This window comes from Xyrauchen texanus, chromosome 4, assembly GCF_025860055.1.
Source record: "Xyrauchen texanus isolate HMW12.3.18 chromosome 4, RBS_HiC_50CHRs, whole genome shotgun sequence".
NCBI classification, from domain to species: domain Eukaryota; kingdom Metazoa; phylum Chordata; class Actinopteri; order Cypriniformes; family Catostomidae; genus Xyrauchen; species Xyrauchen texanus.
Window position 1 is genome coordinate 150,001 of NC_068279.1, and position 17,170 is coordinate 167,170.

Below are 17,170 nucleotides of genomic sequence, written 5' to 3' on the forward strand. Positions count from 1 at the left end.
CAAACCACCAATCCTGCGATTAGTGACCGACCCGCTCTACCACCTTATCCATATATGTTTCCACAGTGCCACAGAGTAATATCACTGACCTCCATGGAGTACAGGTATCCCGGGTTTTCGTGCATCAGGTACGGCCACCAGAGATTGACATCGGTGACTTTCAGAACTCCTGTAGATCCGTTTGCGGAGGCCACACATCGGCCGTCCTGAGCCGACAGCGTCACTTTCACATCGGCCTTAGAGCCGCCCAACACAGACACTTTATAACTGACCAGCCCTACAAACACAGGAACGTCAAGCAAATCATCCGGTTACAACATTTGTGTTACAACGTTTGACCTGTTCAATGAACTTGGGATCGTAAGACATGTGATTTCCAGGTCTTACCGATGTTATCCGAGAACGATGTCTCCACGGTTATGTCATCGATGTGCACCTCCGGTGTGGTGTACAGCAGCACAGATCGGTGTATTCCAGCATAGTTGAAGAAGTCAAAGTTAGTGTTTTGTATGAAGTAGCCGGCAGGATATCTGTGTGCAAAAGATGACGTTACACAAATTACAATTTCATCCATGAGGATATTGAGAGTTACTGTTTCCAGCCTAACACCACTTGATTAAAAGTCACAGTGAAGATTGTCCAGAGAAAAAAAATCCAGCCATGACGCTAGGCACAATGCCAGTCACCATTCACTTTCATTGCACCGTTTTCCCTAAATCCTGAGTTCCGTAGACGAAAGTCATATGGTTTGGAACAACATGAAGATGTTAATACATGATGACAGAACTTCCTTTACTAAAAGTGTCCAAATACTTTTGGGGCGACTGTAAGCTGTAAGGCAATGTCGTGCATCTGACCTGGTGCGATCGGTCAAGTATTGAATGGTTCCTGGTGGCAGAGTCTCGAGAGTTAAAGTGTTGTTCACTGCGATGGTGATTCGACACGTGCTTCCGGGACTCTGTCGCAGCACACCGCTGATGTCGGCCTCGAAGGGGAGATGACCGCCCTCGTGTTCCGTCATTTTAATCCCATTCACCCACTGCAAGACAAAAATATCACAAATCTGTCAGTCAGTCCTGAGACGGCGATGAATCACGAGTTCACTAGCGGTGAAAAATGACTGAAAGAACAGAGATCTGCCCCTCATGTACTCACAAGCACAGAATAATAGTGTGCACTTCCAACTCGGAGCATCACTCGTGTTCCCTCATCCTGGATCCAGCGTGCGGGCACCCACACTTCCTTCTCATACCAAACCCAGCCAATGAAATCCCTGATTTTAACGTCTTGCGTGATGTCATTGTAGCTGGAGGGTACAGGCATGTCAATCACTGGACCCGTCTGCAGGGGTAATAAACACACATAAATCACAAAAATGCACTCTTTAACAAATACAGTATCTCACAAAAGTAAGTACACCCCTCACATTTTTGTAAATATTTGATTATATCTTTTCATGTGACAACACTGAAGAAATGACACTTTGCTACAATGTAAAGTAGTGAGTGTACAACTTGTATAACAGTGTAAATTTACTGTCCCCTCAAAATAACTCAACACACAGCCATTAATGTCTAAACCTCTGGCAACAAAACTGAGTACACCCCTAAGTGAAAATGTAGTTACGTTTAAACGTTAAAGTCCCCAGATACTTAAATCAGGTATATGTGGTATCATTTGAAAGCTTAGAATCTGAACTTTTTAAAGAATACCATCACTTCTGCATTTTTGTTGCATGACATAACAAAATAAGGCCTGAAACATCCGCGTCGCAAATAAGCGCCACCTAGTGGTCATGTGGTAGAAATGATCATATGAATATAAAAGTCTTCACGTAGCACTTAAACAGACAAGTCATATATCAAATGAAAGCTCTCATTCCCAGGAATGCGACTGTATAGTTTATTTTGTTGCTCTAATACCATTGTTCAAAAGATTTGAAAAGAAGCACAAAGTGAAATATGATTTCGGTAAGACATCAAATAAAAACATCTGTTTTAACGTGCCGATCACTGCTGCTATAATCTCCAAGAAGCTAAAATTTTATGACAAACAGTTAAATCTACAAAATGAGCCATTTTCTCTTGTCCATGAGCTTGTGTGAATAATCCAATGTTATATCTTAGATGCCCAGAACAAAATATGCTACCCATCATAATAAGCATGCTAAACAAATAATCATAAATGTAAGTTTTGATTATTGATGATAAAATGTTATATATGATCACAAAGTTGAGGCTCTCCCCTTTCTAATGACACCTAGATTAGACTTCTAGTCCACTCAGAGGCCGAGATATTCAATGAAACAATGGGGTGGTGCATGAACTGAAAATTAGACTGAATGTCTATGGACGAGCACAACTGAGAGGAATAAAATGCATTAGAGCGCCACCTACAGTTCAGATCTGTATATTGTGACGGGGGATGATTATGGAAAATCTATAAGTACCAGCTGCCATCTAGTGAAATAAAATAAGACTTTTTGGAGAGAGTTAGAGTGAACAGAACCAGAATTACATGCTTACAAAGTTCCCAGCCAGCAATGACATGTGGGGCCCAGATGAGGGCTTCATGGGCGGCAAATGTGGGCCCCATATGGGCTTGCACCCGGGATCCACATTGGGGAAAGCCGTGGAAGCCCAGACGTACTAAAAGTGGGACCTGTAAGGGTACTACATGGGTCTTAACTGGGTAATTCATGTCAGACCCATTTGGGCCCCACCTGCCCAAATGGGTTTAAAGTGGGCTTGCACCAGGATTCAACTGTGAATGCCCCTATGGGCTTAAAGTGGGCTCTGTAAGGATCTTATGTGGGTCATAACTGGGCAATTCATGCAAGGCCTATCTAAGCCCAACCATGCCAAATTGTTTAAGGAAACAATCTAAGAAAAACTAAAAACGAAGAATGAATATAAGTGCAAACCCATAAACTTTTAGTACGTCTGGGCTTCCACGGCTTTCCCCAATGTGGATCCCGGGTGCAAGCCCATATGGGGCCCACATTTGCCGCCCATGAAGCCCTCATCTGGGCCCCACATGTCATTGCTGGCTGGGTTAGGACAACAACAACAACAACAAAGCCTTTTCTATTCATCTTAAGGTTGTAAACATGTGCAATATTATTTCCAAATGAGTCTTTTTTATTTTATTGGGGGGGCAATTAGTCCAATGTGTGTGTAAATGGTGAGCTTTTAAATTTGAGTGTGAAAAATTGCTGACGGCAGCCCAAAATGCAGAGTTGAAGAGGTTAATGAGACGTACTTACAGTATATTATTTATGATAAAAACTAAAACTAATACTGCTCTATAATCAATATATACTAATTAAACTACACTTTTTCAACAAAATAATTATATTAACATTGCAATTGACACAATCCCCAATTATTTTGTAACCTACATAATTTATAAACTCAAAACAAATCCAACAACACACACACACACACACACACACACACACACACACACACACACACACACACACACACATCAGTGAATTGTGCAAGAAGAGGAACACAAGAAGACAACTGGTTAAACATATATTCTGCAAATCGTCTCTCATTATAATTGTATACTTCATACATTTTAGTTAAATTAACAATTTATAAATATTAAATAATAATTTAAATAAAAATATTGCAGTTTTCAATTAAAAAACTAAAACTTATATTATATATAATATATATTCTAAAATAATTACTTTATTACGTAATAATTAAATACATCATTTAAAAAAAAATACATATTTAATTAGAAAATATAATTTATTTAAAATTAAGCTTTATTAAATAAATCGTGATTTTGTCTACAAAACAACATTAAAGCATTCAAGCAATTGTCAACAGGTTTATGAGATCCGAAGAAAGTGTTTCTGTTGACTGACCCGTGAGATTCGGCATTACCTCCATAGATATTATATAGAGATTATATATGATTACCTCGGCCAGTGGACTCTTGTACCACGCCTGCTCAAAGCCTTGCTTCCGGTCCGGAGAGAGATCCGCTCTGAAGCGCCACAACCCGCTGACATCTTTCACTTCTCTGGAGGGAGATTCTCTGGGAAACAGCATCCCCCCCTCCAACGCATGACACACACTGTAAACAACCACCAGCAGCGCAAACTTCAATCGGGACGCGCTCATAATGCATTCAACCGCCGACGACTTTGCATCATCTGTCCTCCTCTTCCGCTGTGCGCGTGACGTCATCACGCTTCCTCGACTACACTGAGATTGACATATATATAGATTTACAATAAATCAAGAATTTTGGAGGTGTAAAAAAATTAAATAATAATAATAATAATAATAATAAAAATATATATATATATATCATTATAAAATATATCATTTTTTTATAATTTTTTTTATTATTATTTATTATTTTTATCGAAAAATTATTTTTGTCTAATTTTTTTTTAATGTTTACATTATATTTGAACGAGTTTGTTCAAATATAATGTAAACATTAAAAAAAGAATTAGACAAAAAATAATTAATCTGTTGTTATTATTATTAATTATTATTAGAGTGCATTGTGAAAACTTACGTGCAGGTGCAAGTTTACCCAAATCTGTCATCTGTCCCCTGCGTCCGCTGTGCGCGTGACATCATCACGCTTCCTTGACTGCGCTAAGACGGATATAGTTGCATAGATATTTTTTTATTTAATTTTTATTTTTTTATTGCTTGAAGGAAAATACAAAGAAGCCACAGTAAACAGATTATTAACATTTATTAACATTTTTTATATTATTATTTATTATTATTATTTTTATTGGAACAGCAAACATGGTAAACATGTTCAAATATAAAACAAACATTACAAAAAATAAATAGACAAAAATTATTAATCTGTTAAATTATGTAAATCAACAGATTATTGTGTGTTCGATTATTATAAGAGTTATATAATTGGAGTGACTGTGAAAACACACGTGCAGGTACAAGTTTGACCACAAGGGGGAGACAAACAAGCAAAGCGTTGTAAATCATTCCGGCCTAGAGGATGACGTTCACACACACAAACACAATAATTATTCCTGCACCTGGATCGATACAGCACCTGATTCATGCGTATAGGTATGTAGTAGCATATAATGCAAAAAGTAGCTGATATCTTTTAAATAAAACCTTTTCGAGTTTCTCTAGAGATAAAGCTTTGCCAGGCCGCCATGTTTACATTTTAAAATAGGACATCTGAGAGGTATTTGTGGACATTTGTTCTGTCACATTAACAGTCAAACCCCTTTTTGAGCACAGGCCAAAAAAATCAAACACTCAAATATACATGGTCACGAATGCTTGGGAGTTACAGACCTAATGTTTGACTTTTTAAAGACACTTGGACGTTTATTGTGGAAGTGAAAGGGCTGCACTAAATTATAAAAATATATTAAAAAAATATGATTCACTTTAAAAAAAAATATGGCAGAAATTTAAAGCCATATGACTAATATAGTTGTGTGCAAGATTTGAGTTTCTAAGTTTTAATAAGAGCTCTCTGTAACACTTTGTTTGGATGCAGTACCGGCAAATGGCCACAAGATGGCATCAAAACTCCATTGGCGGACTCTCCAAAGGACACTTGATCTGAGTAAACACATATATTTAATTAATTTAATTTAATTTAATTTAATTTGACCAATTGTCACACATTATACATACATTTCTGCATATACATGGTGAAATTATTTATTTTTCACATATCCCAGCTAAGCTAAACTAAGCTGGGGTCAGAGTGCAGGGTCAGCCATGATACGGCCCCTGGAGCAGATAGGTTCAAGGGCCTTGCTCAAGGGCCCAACAGTGGTGTCTTGGTGGTGTTGGGGCTTGAACCCACGACCTTCTGATCAGTAACCCAGAGCCTTAACCGCTGAGCCACCATTTAGTATATAGAAGTGATTTTTTTTTAAAGTTGACACATATGACTTTGATGTATGACAGTCAGAATAAATACTATAATATTTATTCTTTATTATCATATTAAAAACTAGAGAAGCTCAAATATATTGCGATACAACAAAACTATGAAAGAGGGCAGGAAATGCCACGGACCATGTCTTGATATACATTTGAGATTAATTCTATAAAAGGATGGCATTTATGAAGGCTTTATCAAAGGATAGCACTAATTATTATTATTATTTGTTTTGGGAAGGTGGGGATTATTAGGTTTACAGTATGTGATATAAACAAAACTAATTTCAGAAAAACATCTCAAAACACATTTATTTTACAAAACATTATATAAGATGTTTAATTTGAAATGTTACACATAGGCTATAAACAAATGCCTTTTACCATGAACATATGAATACAATAAAAACAACAACAACAAACTGTTTATTCAATTATATGAAACTATTGACACCTTCCAGTGCTAAACACACGTGCAGGTACACGTGTGACCACAAGGAGGAGACAAACACCACATTTCTCACAACATTCATGATTCGCTTGATTGGAAAACAGTTTTTAAACATTAAGGTCTAATAGATGTACACACACACACACAATAACTATTCCTCTTGCATAAAATGTGTACATGACCAATTATACACAATAAAGTAGATGCCATTAAAATCTTTCAGGTGACAGGTGTGCTGACGCTTCTCGCGGACACTCGTCTGTGAATCATGTTTACAGGTATGTAGTGGCATATAATGCAACAAAAAGTTATTTTGTGCTGCTGAAATAGCTTCAAAAGACAGCTAAAATTTAGGCAAACCTATTGCTTTGTCAGGCCACCGTGATACATTTTCACGGGTCATTTGTTCTTTCACATTAAACACTATTTTACTTTTCAATTTACAGTTTGACGTACATTGTGCCCCTAAGAACACTGATACAACAAGAGCCACTGCGATCATGTGATGTACCCGCAGGCAACATTTGACATTATCTGGACAAAAGATTATGTGGTAAGTTTGTCTTTATTTGATGTGTTTAATTCAGTTATTAACACGTTCAAATCGCGAGACACAGCTGGTCATGTGATCGCAACACATGCAGTATAAAACAGGTAATAACCCCAAATGCAAGCCTGGAAACAAACAACAGCTGTAACATGCAATATCATCTCTTCTGTCTTTGGCCAAACAGTGAATTTGCTCCTTTTTTCCCTCTTTTATTAAAATCATTCAGTGTCATACGAACAAGACATTTTATACATAGTCACAACATAATTAATGTCTTTGACATACATTGCTGTTCCGGTTCTTGAGTCTGATTGGACGAGAGACGTTCTATGAGTAACGACGCTTCTCTGTTTGTTTCACTCCGCTTGTGTTCGTAACATTATAAACTAAAATGTAAGAACAGTGCGGATGTGTTAAGAGCCACCTGTCTCGGGTCTGGGTATCTCAGCGAGTATTGATGCCAACTATCACACCTGCAGTCGTGAGTTTGAATCCAGGGTGTGCTGAGTGACTCCAGTCAGATCTCCTTAGCAACCAAATTGTCCCGGTTGCTAGGGAGAGTAGAGTCACATGGGGTAACCAAATTGGCCAGTTGGTAGGGAGGGTAGAGTCACATGGGGTAACCAAATTGGCCCGGTTGCTAGGGAGGGTAGAGTCACATGGGGTAACCAAATTGGCCCGGTTGCTAGGGAGGGTAGAGTCACATGGGGTAACCAAATTGGCCCGGTTGCTAGGGAGGGTAGAGTCATATGGGGTAACCAAATTGTCCCGGTTGCTAGGGAGGGTAGAGTCATATGGGGTAACCAAATTGTCCCGGTTGCTAGGGAGGGTAGAGTCACATGGGGTAACCAAATTGGCCCGGTTGCTAGGGAGGGTAGAGTCATATGGGGTAACCAAATTGTCCTGGTTGCTAGGGAGGGTAGAGTCATATGGGGTAACCAAATTGGCCCAGTTGCTAGGGAGGGTAGAGTCACATGGGGTAACCAAATTGGGCCGGTTGCTAGGGAGGGTAGAGTCACATGGGGTAACCAAATTGGCCCAGTTTCTAGGGAGGGTAGAGTCACATGGGGTAACCAAATTGGCTCGGTTGCTAGGGAGGGTAGAGTCACATGGGGTAACCAAATTGGGCCGGTTGCTAGGGAGGGTAGAGTCACATGGGGTAACCAAATTGGCCCGGTTGCTAGGGAGGGTAGAGTCACATGGGGTAACCTCCTCGTGGTGGTGATTAGTGGTTCTCTCAATGGGGCGTGTGGTGAGTTGTGTGTGGATCGTGGAGAGTAGCATGAGTCTCCACATGCTGTGAGTCTCTGCGGTGTCATGCACAATGAGTCACTTGATCAGATGCGCGGATCAGAGCATTGAGCGGAGCGGGGCGAGCGTGGAGCGTTGAGGGTAGCGGTGATAATTTCACCTGAGTGGAGAGCACCTTTTTTAAAATTCCGCTTGCTCAGGACGCCCAGTGCCGCTCGCTCAACACAGAATGCACTTCGTGATATGCTGGTTTGGGAATCTGCTACATTAGCAACAGGCCTGAGATTATGGAGCTCTAACATTGTTTTAGTGATGTTCAGGGCCCTTTGAGTATAGAGGCACCTGGGCAGCGGTGGTCAATCTGTCCCTAACTACACCATTCACGTTGCCCGAAAAAATTAAATGTGTGTTTTGTTCCTGAAGGAAACTGCTGCATCGCACATTTCTTTGCCTAATTGCTCATTGTGGATAAACACCTTTGTAACAGTTTATACACAATGTATATTACAATTATGTATACAGTAATTATGACATATACTGCACATGCACGGTTAATCCAGATACAATGTAACATTATTAGAGGTAAAAGCTTGTTTCTCTTGCGGGATCTGGCAACACTGTAACTGGCATTTCACCCACCCATTAGCCAAAGTACTGTCACTTTAAAAAGACCGTTATTAACTGTTCTTTTAATACCTTCTAACCGGTTACCAATTAGAAAGGAGGCTGTGGAACGTCTGGACCGGAAAAATACAGTTTTTGCTCAGAACGAAACAAAATGAAAATAATTTTGTTTTTAGTACCTGTTCACCATTTTGAAAACCTTATAAACATCTATAAACAAACTATTATGATTGCATCAATCAAATAATTATAATGAGTAAGATCTAAGACCTGTCTACAGGGCTGGGAAGAGAAATCATCCCGGGATTTTACATCGCAAATCATTGCAAAATCATACTGTCATTACGAAGTAAACTAATGGGCCTCCAATTTTCCATAAATAGTTTGACCTTATTGGGTTTAGGAGTCAATGTTATAACCTCTTTAATAAAGCAACTGGGAGAAGCTGCTCCGTCTGTGTGGATGGGTTTCCAACATGTACTTTGTATTCCGGATGGAAAATAATACCTGTTAGGTTTGGGAATGTGGGATTTGGTGGATGCACATTAATACGATCTATCTTTAGACATTGTACCATATAACCACATTGTTCCGGGCTTCTGTGCTCTTTCTTTGGGGAAGGAAAAGAGGATCATACATTCATTGAGAAGTACAGTTTGTTTGGTGACTTTAGTAATAATTGAGGCAGATGTGTTCAAAATAAGAACTTTGTGTATAATCTTTGCGTGAATAGTGTCGAATCAGGTGTTTGCTGTTTTACAGAAATGGGGCACTCATTTTTTCTGGGTAATTTTTTTAACCCATGATGCTGGATTGAGTGTTGGGCCGTTTTAGTGGGTTATTTTCACAGTGTTGGTAGTTCATATCATTCGCTATTCTTACTGGTTTACAGTGCACAGTATGTGTAAGGTGTGCCGATTGCAAGTGTTCGTGCATTGACTTGGAATATTTGGATGACCTTCTACATTTTCCCAAATGTTCCCTTTACAACAGAGCACACGAGCTGCGTCCAGAAGCTGAAAACGCTTCCTCTATAGGGTGTATACTAGGGATGTAACGATATTGACGATATCGCGCTATCGCGGTGGTAAACGTGTCTCGATATCGTCGTGGTTGGGTTACAATATTAAAAGGACAGGTGTCCGTCAAAAAGCAAGAGGATTAAACACAGTCCCGCGGAACAAATCATTGTTAACTACATAGACCATGATCCTTTGCGCTGCGTCGTCACAACAACCGTTGTTAAGCCAATAGGATTGCACGCTACACGCTGTCCACACAAGCTCACAGCAAGCCAGCAGGGCCGACAGCGATACTTGTAAGGATGAAAACAACAACCCCGAAGTTGAGATTGTGCCAGCCCCTGCAGCTTTTAAATCAGATGTCTGGAAACATTTTGGTTTCGTCATGTCAAAAAACGCAAAAGGAGAGGTGGTGGTGGACAGACAATGGACTATTTTGATCTTTCTGATGAAAAACGTGAACATAAGCTAAATGATAGGTCAGTGTTTTTTAAAAGGCTTTTTGACTGACTATTTTATTTAAGTTTAAGTCATGTTCCTAAATACCAGTTTTAAAAGGCTGCTTTTATTTGCCTTATGCATAAACCTGACTTAACTTGATCTTTGTTTGCACTTAAAGGGAATTCCCTATTGTTTACAATTGTTCTAGTTGCTTCTTAACTTGACCATTGCACAGAAGAATCAGTTATGCAACCAAATATTACTATACAGAATATTGATGTTCCTGACTACAACTTGCACTTTAAAAGCACTATGTGATCAGCGTTTTATGTTGTCATGATCCATAAATACAATAATACATTGCCTGTTGACTGGCAAAAGCAGAATAAATGTCAGTATTTTTTCGCTATTATCATCACAAACACTATCGTGAGCTATTTAACAATACCGTGAGCTTTTCCACAATATCGCAATAAATATCGTACCGTGAGGTCAATATCGAAATTGTATCGTACCGTGAGATTTTGATATCGTTACATCCCTAGTGTATACGGGGGTGCAAAGGCATCAAGGCATGTCCAAATCCAATATTTGCATCACATCCGGTCTAATGAGACGCGTCACCTGCAGTTTGTTGGTTGGTTGCAAGAGCAAACGTGGATCTGAGGGAGCGTTTGAAAGCAGTATTTATTTTATAAATGCCCCATTTTTCTTTTTCAACTTATGACAGTTTCTTCTGTGAATTAAGTATTGTAGTTCTTAAAGATGTGTTCGGTTTTGTCAAAAGCTCGCTTGAATTTTATTAGATGATTAGACATGACGAAAATAAGTGTTGACCGAGAGTCCAAGACAATATAACATAAATGCATTTAATATTGGCGTCTTTAAAATAGGTTAAAGCCATAATATTTAACCTTAATTAGGTTTTTTTTGCCTATTTTTTAAGATTTATGCATTTTAATTTCATAACAATATTCAAATTAATCTTTAAAAAATGTACATGAATAAAACTGACATTTATTCACGTTTTACTAATTTAATTTAGTTAAAGATTATGCAGTTGCATGTGGTGAAATTGAAATGCGTACATTTTAAGGACAGCACTTGCTGATTTAAAGTGCATGTGGTGAGGTAATGTGGCAACTGATTCACAGTGTAAAGTGTACAGTATAGATTAAGATGCTATTTAATTATGAACCCCTCTATCGTCACGAGTCTCCCTCAGGCAGTTCTCACATCTTCTAAAATATTGAGTAAACATTTAAATATCATAGACAAATACAACATTAATTTCCTGTCTAGCGTGTTGTTCCAGCAGCGCTCTGTGAAAGCAGTTGATGCTTCTCTGGGGTCTCGCAGTATATGTGACTCCAGGGGTCATACAACATTCTTACCCAGTGATGATCATATGATACTCATTCTGAGTCTAGAGAAGCTGATTCCTCTCTTATAGTCACATTTACAACTATGTGTTTCATTAGGACAGGAATGCAATGCTTTCATTTACACAAAAAAGACAGACAGATGATGATAGATAGATAGACAGACAGATGATAGACAGACAGACAGAAGATGATAGACAGACAGACAGACAGATGATAGACAGACAGACAGACAGATGATAGACAGACGTTGATAGACAGATAGACAGATGATAAATAGATATATAGACAGACAGACAGAAGATGATAGACAGACAGACAGACAGATGATAGACAGACAGACAGACAGAAAAAATGATAGACAGACGATGATAGACAGATGATAAATAGATATATAGACAGACAGACAGAAGATGATAGACAGACAGACAGACAGATGATGGAAAGTTAAACAGACAGTGATAGATAGACAGACAGATAGAAGATGATAGATAGACAGACAGTGATAGATAGATGGATGGTTAGACAGACAGATAGAAGATGATAGATAGACAGATAGTGATAGATAGATGGATGGTTAGATATATAGACAGACAGACAGACAGACAGAAAGATGACAGACAGACAGACAGACAGATAGACAGACAGATGATAAATAGATATATAGACAGACAGACAGACAGATAGAAGATGATAGACAGACAGACAGATGATAGACAGACAGACAGACAGAAAAAATGATAGACAGACGATGATAGACAGATGATAAATAGATATATAGACAGACAGACAGATGATGGAAAGTTAAACAGACAGTGATAGATAGATGGATGGTTAGACAGACAGATAGAAGATGATAGATAGACAGATAGTGATAGATAGATGGATGGTTAGATATATAGACAGACAGACAGACAGATGATAAATAGATATATAGACAGACAGACAGATGATTGATAGATAGACAGACAGACAGACAGATGATGGAAAGTTAAACAGACAGTGATGGATAGATGGATGTGGACGGATAGATAGACAGACAGACAGATGATTGTTAGATAGACAGACAGATGATTGATAGATAGATAGACAGACAGAGTATAAATAGATATATAGACAGACAGACAGAACATGATAGATAGACAGACAGTGATAGATAGATATATAGACAGACAGACAGATGATTGATAGATAGACAGACAGACAGACAGATGATGGAAAGTTAAACAGACAGTGATGGATGGATGGATGGATGGATGGATGGATGGATGGATGGATGAATGGATGGGTAGATGGATGGACGGATGGACGGATGGATGGATGGATGGATAGATGGATGGATGGATGAATGGATGGATAGATGGATGGATGAATGGATGGGTAGATGGATGGACGGATGGATAGATGGATGGATGAATGGATGGGTAGATGGATGGACTGGATGGATGGATGGATGGATAGATGGATGGATGAATGGATGGGTAGATGGATGGACGGATGGATAGATGGATGGATGGATGGATAGATGGATGGATGAATGGATGGGTAGATGGATGGACGGATGGATAGATGGATGGATGGATGGATGGATGGATGGATGGATGGATGGATGAATGGATGGGTAGATGGATGGACGGATGGATGGATAGATGGATGGATGAATGGATGGGTAGATGGATGGACGGATGGATGGATGGATGGATGGATAGATGGATGGATGAATGGATGGGTAGATGGATGGACGGATGGATAGATGGATGGATGAATGGATGGATGAATGGATGGGTAGATGGATGGATGGATGGATGGATGGATGGATGGATGGATGAATAGATGGGTAGATGGATGGACGGATGGATGGATGGATGGATAGATGGATGGATAGATGGATGGATGGACCGGATGGATGGATGGATGGATGGATGGATGGATGGATGAATGGATGGGTAGATGGATGGACGGATGGATGGATAGATGGATGGATAGATGGATGGATGGATGGATAGATGGATGGATAGATGGATGGATGGATATGTTTTTGTGCATTCCAAGGTCATTCCTATAAACATGAAATGGTTAAAATTGCAATAGAACACATTTACTTGAAAGCCAGAGGGTAAAACAGAGAGTTAGGAACTACAATCAGTAACATTTGTAACTCTTCGCCGTTCTTTGTCGTTATTAAAATATGCGTCCATCTAAGTGCTGAAGCACTCTTATATTTGCCTTTTAGTCGTGCCTTTACTTTGTGACCCAGTTTTTGAGTGTTTGAGTGTTTTGTTCTTGTGAAGATGAAAATTTCAGAGCATCCTGTTTTTTTCCTTAAAACAATTCAGTTAACAGTTTAAAAAAAGCTCAACCTTCGGTGAGTCCTATTTTATGAAAAATTTAAGGAACTCCATGTCACAACATTTAAAGAAAAGATTCAGTAATTGTCTTTTGTCTGGCAGTCACTGTTTTATGTTTCATCTAAACCAGAAGTGATGTGTTTACAAGGTGTAAATTCACAGCAGGTCTCAGATTATTATTGATCTTTGTAGATTTGTAGTGTTATGTCCACATAAATATCTCGCTCAGGTAATAGTCTTTGAACCTCTGCCAGACATTTTATTATCAGCTATAAAACTAAAAACATCTCGGTCACTGTTGTAACCTCCATATCCGTGATGGAGGGAACGAGATGTTGTGTCGATGTAGTGACACTAGGGGTCAGACTTGGGAGGCCCAGTCACCTCTGATATTTGAGAAAAGGCCAATGAGATATGGCGTGTGGAATTTGCATGCCACTCCCCCGGACATACGGGAATAAAAAGAGACAGCTTGCATCCACTCATTCAGGTTTGTGCTGAGGAGCCGAGACAGAGTCCATCAGGGAACGGAGGTTACAACAGTAACCAAGAAGTTCCCTATCTGTCACTCACTCGACTTAGTGTCAAAGTAGTGACATTAGGGGTCCTCATACAAAACGCCACAACCAGCTGAACTGTGCTACATGGATCGTGGTGCAGATGCAGGCAGGCTACCGCGTGCCTAGTAATAAGAGCACTCAGCCCCATCGTAACCTTCCCAATGCCCCACATAATTCGCATAATCCCTCATACCACAAGGGGAGGGAGAAAGACGTACTTACAATGGGAATAGGTCACATCAGCTGTTTTTTACCTTCTCTCTCTCTTTTTTGAAAATGAAAATTCACTTAGCTGGGACCAAGGTTATATTTGTGCCGAGGAAGGTGTTCTTTTTCCGCATGGAGAAAGGACACCGCAGAGACCACATCCTGCCTGAAGGGAGGTTAACATGTGGAGAGCACATCACATGGACTTACCCACTGGGAAGTACTGCACATTGAAAGGAGTCACTAGGGTAGGTCCTATCCAGAAGGGAGGAGCTCTTCAAGTGCAGCGACTAGTGGCAGAGCTCTGTCCAGGGGAAGAGACTGGTTTGCCATCAGGGAAACTATACCATAGACAATACCTCATATGGGATTACTGACAGGGAACCACCACATATGGAGCACCTATCTTAAGTACAGAGGCTGACCTGACAGAGCATACTTCACGAGTACTAATCCTGGCATCAAATTCACATGCCGCAGGGTGCTGGGGAGGAAAGACATCCAGGGTTCGGCAGTCCCGGGAACTCATGTGGCTGATAAAGCACACGTTATCCCCTCAGGGAGAGGAAAGGTGCTGAGTGCAAGCGGTACACCCAGCCAGCTGCCTGCATGTTTACCTGTTCGTACCCGCTAACACATGGGACGAAACTGGCTCAACCTAGAGATTGTAAAATCTCTGCTGCTCTACAGATGTCTGTTAGAGAGGCGCTGTTCGCTAGGGCCCAGGAGGATGCTATACTCCTATTGGAGTGTGCTTTTACTTCAGGGGGACACAGTGTACCCTGGGCCTGGTATGCCAAAGCGATGGCATCCACAATCCAGTGGGCAATCCTCTGTTTGGAGACTGCCTTCCACTTCTGCTGTCCCCCAAACCAGACAAAGAGCTACTCAGAGCGTCTAAAGCTCTCTGTGTGGTCCAAGTAAACATGCAAGGCACGTACCAGACACAGCAATGACAAAGCTGGGTCTGCCTCCTCCTGGGGCAGCCTTGCAATTTCACCACTTGATCCCTAAAAATGGCACATATCCCGGCTGGGTTCTCAGGATTAGGTGAGTGTATGCCGGACCGAACTCTAGGCATGTATCGCTGACAGAGATAGCTTGCAGGTCCCCAACCCTCTTGATGGAAGTGAGCACAGTCAGGAGGGCTGTCTTCAATTAGAGGGCTTTTAGCTTAACTGACTCCAGGTGCTCAAACGGGGCTCTCTACATTTACATTTATGCATTTGGCAGACACTTTTATCCAAAGCGACTTACAGTGCACTTATTACAGGGACAATCCCCCCGGAGCAACCTGGAGTTAAGTGTCTTACTCAAGGACACAATGGTGGTGACTGTGGGGATCAAACCAGCAACCTTCTGATTACCAGTTGTGTGCTTTAGCACACTATGCCACCACCACTCACAATGGCCCAGCAAGTCTACAAAGAGGTCCCACGAGGGAATGAGGTAGCTGGTCAACTAAATAAAGTGAAGCTTTCAAGCAGAGTGTAGAGTTAACATAACAAAACGTCCCATCCTCCATCGTGAACTCCAACAACCCCAGTCCAGCGCACTCTCCTTCCCATTGCTCGCCGGTCTAGATAGCGCCCATTTGGTCGAACCACTTCCACTTTTCCTTGATGGTTCTGTAGTCACTTTTATGTTTTTTTAAGTTTTCCCTTAACTGTTGGTAGATCCGTTGGTATCCGTGTGCGGCCAACAGCGGAGACACTTCCTGAGAGACTTTTTACGTTTCGCTCATCGCTAACGAGTGGACCATCTGCACCTCGTTTATTGATCACGGCGTGGTTTTGTGCAGTCATTTCTCTTTTCAGAATTCGTAAGTCGCGTGAACAAATTATATTGTTAGCGCTGTTGCTAACTTTAAAACTTGGTTGATGTGGTGTGTGTCGGAAATCCAGTGACGCTGGTAGTGACGATCCTCTCTGACCAATCGGTGATCTGCAGGGTTTTGACGTCACATTTAGTATCGGCTCGGCTCACTTGGAACCTCGACCGAGGTGGCACTAAAAAATCGGGTACCAAGTACTATCCACAGTGGAAAACCCTCAAAAAAGCGAGCTGAGACGAGTCGAGTTGTACCATGCAGTGGAAAAGCCCCTCTAGTGTCACTACATCGACACAACGTCAAGTTAGTGACAGATGGGGAACAATATATATCCGTCTTACAAACCTTATCAGACTGTTTTCAATGTATCGATTCTATTTGATAGACTTACATTTGGCTGATCTGAGAATGGATAATTAAAATTGTGGATCTTCTATCTAGATAATATTGAAATGGAAAAACAGTGAGTGAGCAATACAAGGATGGCATTGATGCAGAGAGACTAAAACACATTGGAAATCACTCACACCTACAAACATGATCCCAACAAGCATAGACGATTAAAATATTCAATCAGAAGTCCGT

At 40.4% G+C, this 17,170-nt stretch overlaps 1 protein-coding gene across 1 annotated transcript in view; it reads right to left on the reverse strand.

Annotated features, from left to right (window-relative positions):
• gusb (glucuronidase, beta) overlaps positions 1-4,193 on the reverse strand; it is a 16,858-nt gene extending 12,665 nt beyond the window's left edge. The window contains exons 1-5 of the mRNA XM_052125921.1: positions 3,939-4,193; positions 1,156-1,341; positions 858-1,039; positions 388-530; positions 90-277 (exon numbers count right to left, since the gene is read on the reverse strand). Of these exons, the coding sequence (XP_051981881.1) occupies positions 90-277; positions 388-530; positions 858-1,039; positions 1,156-1,341; positions 3,939-4,142 (903 nt within the window). The 5' untranslated portion in view covers positions 4,143-4,193. The remainder of the gene's footprint in view (positions 1-89; positions 278-387; positions 531-857; positions 1,040-1,155; positions 1,342-3,938) is intronic.
• Between the last annotated feature and the right edge of the window lie 12,977 nt (positions 4,194-17,170).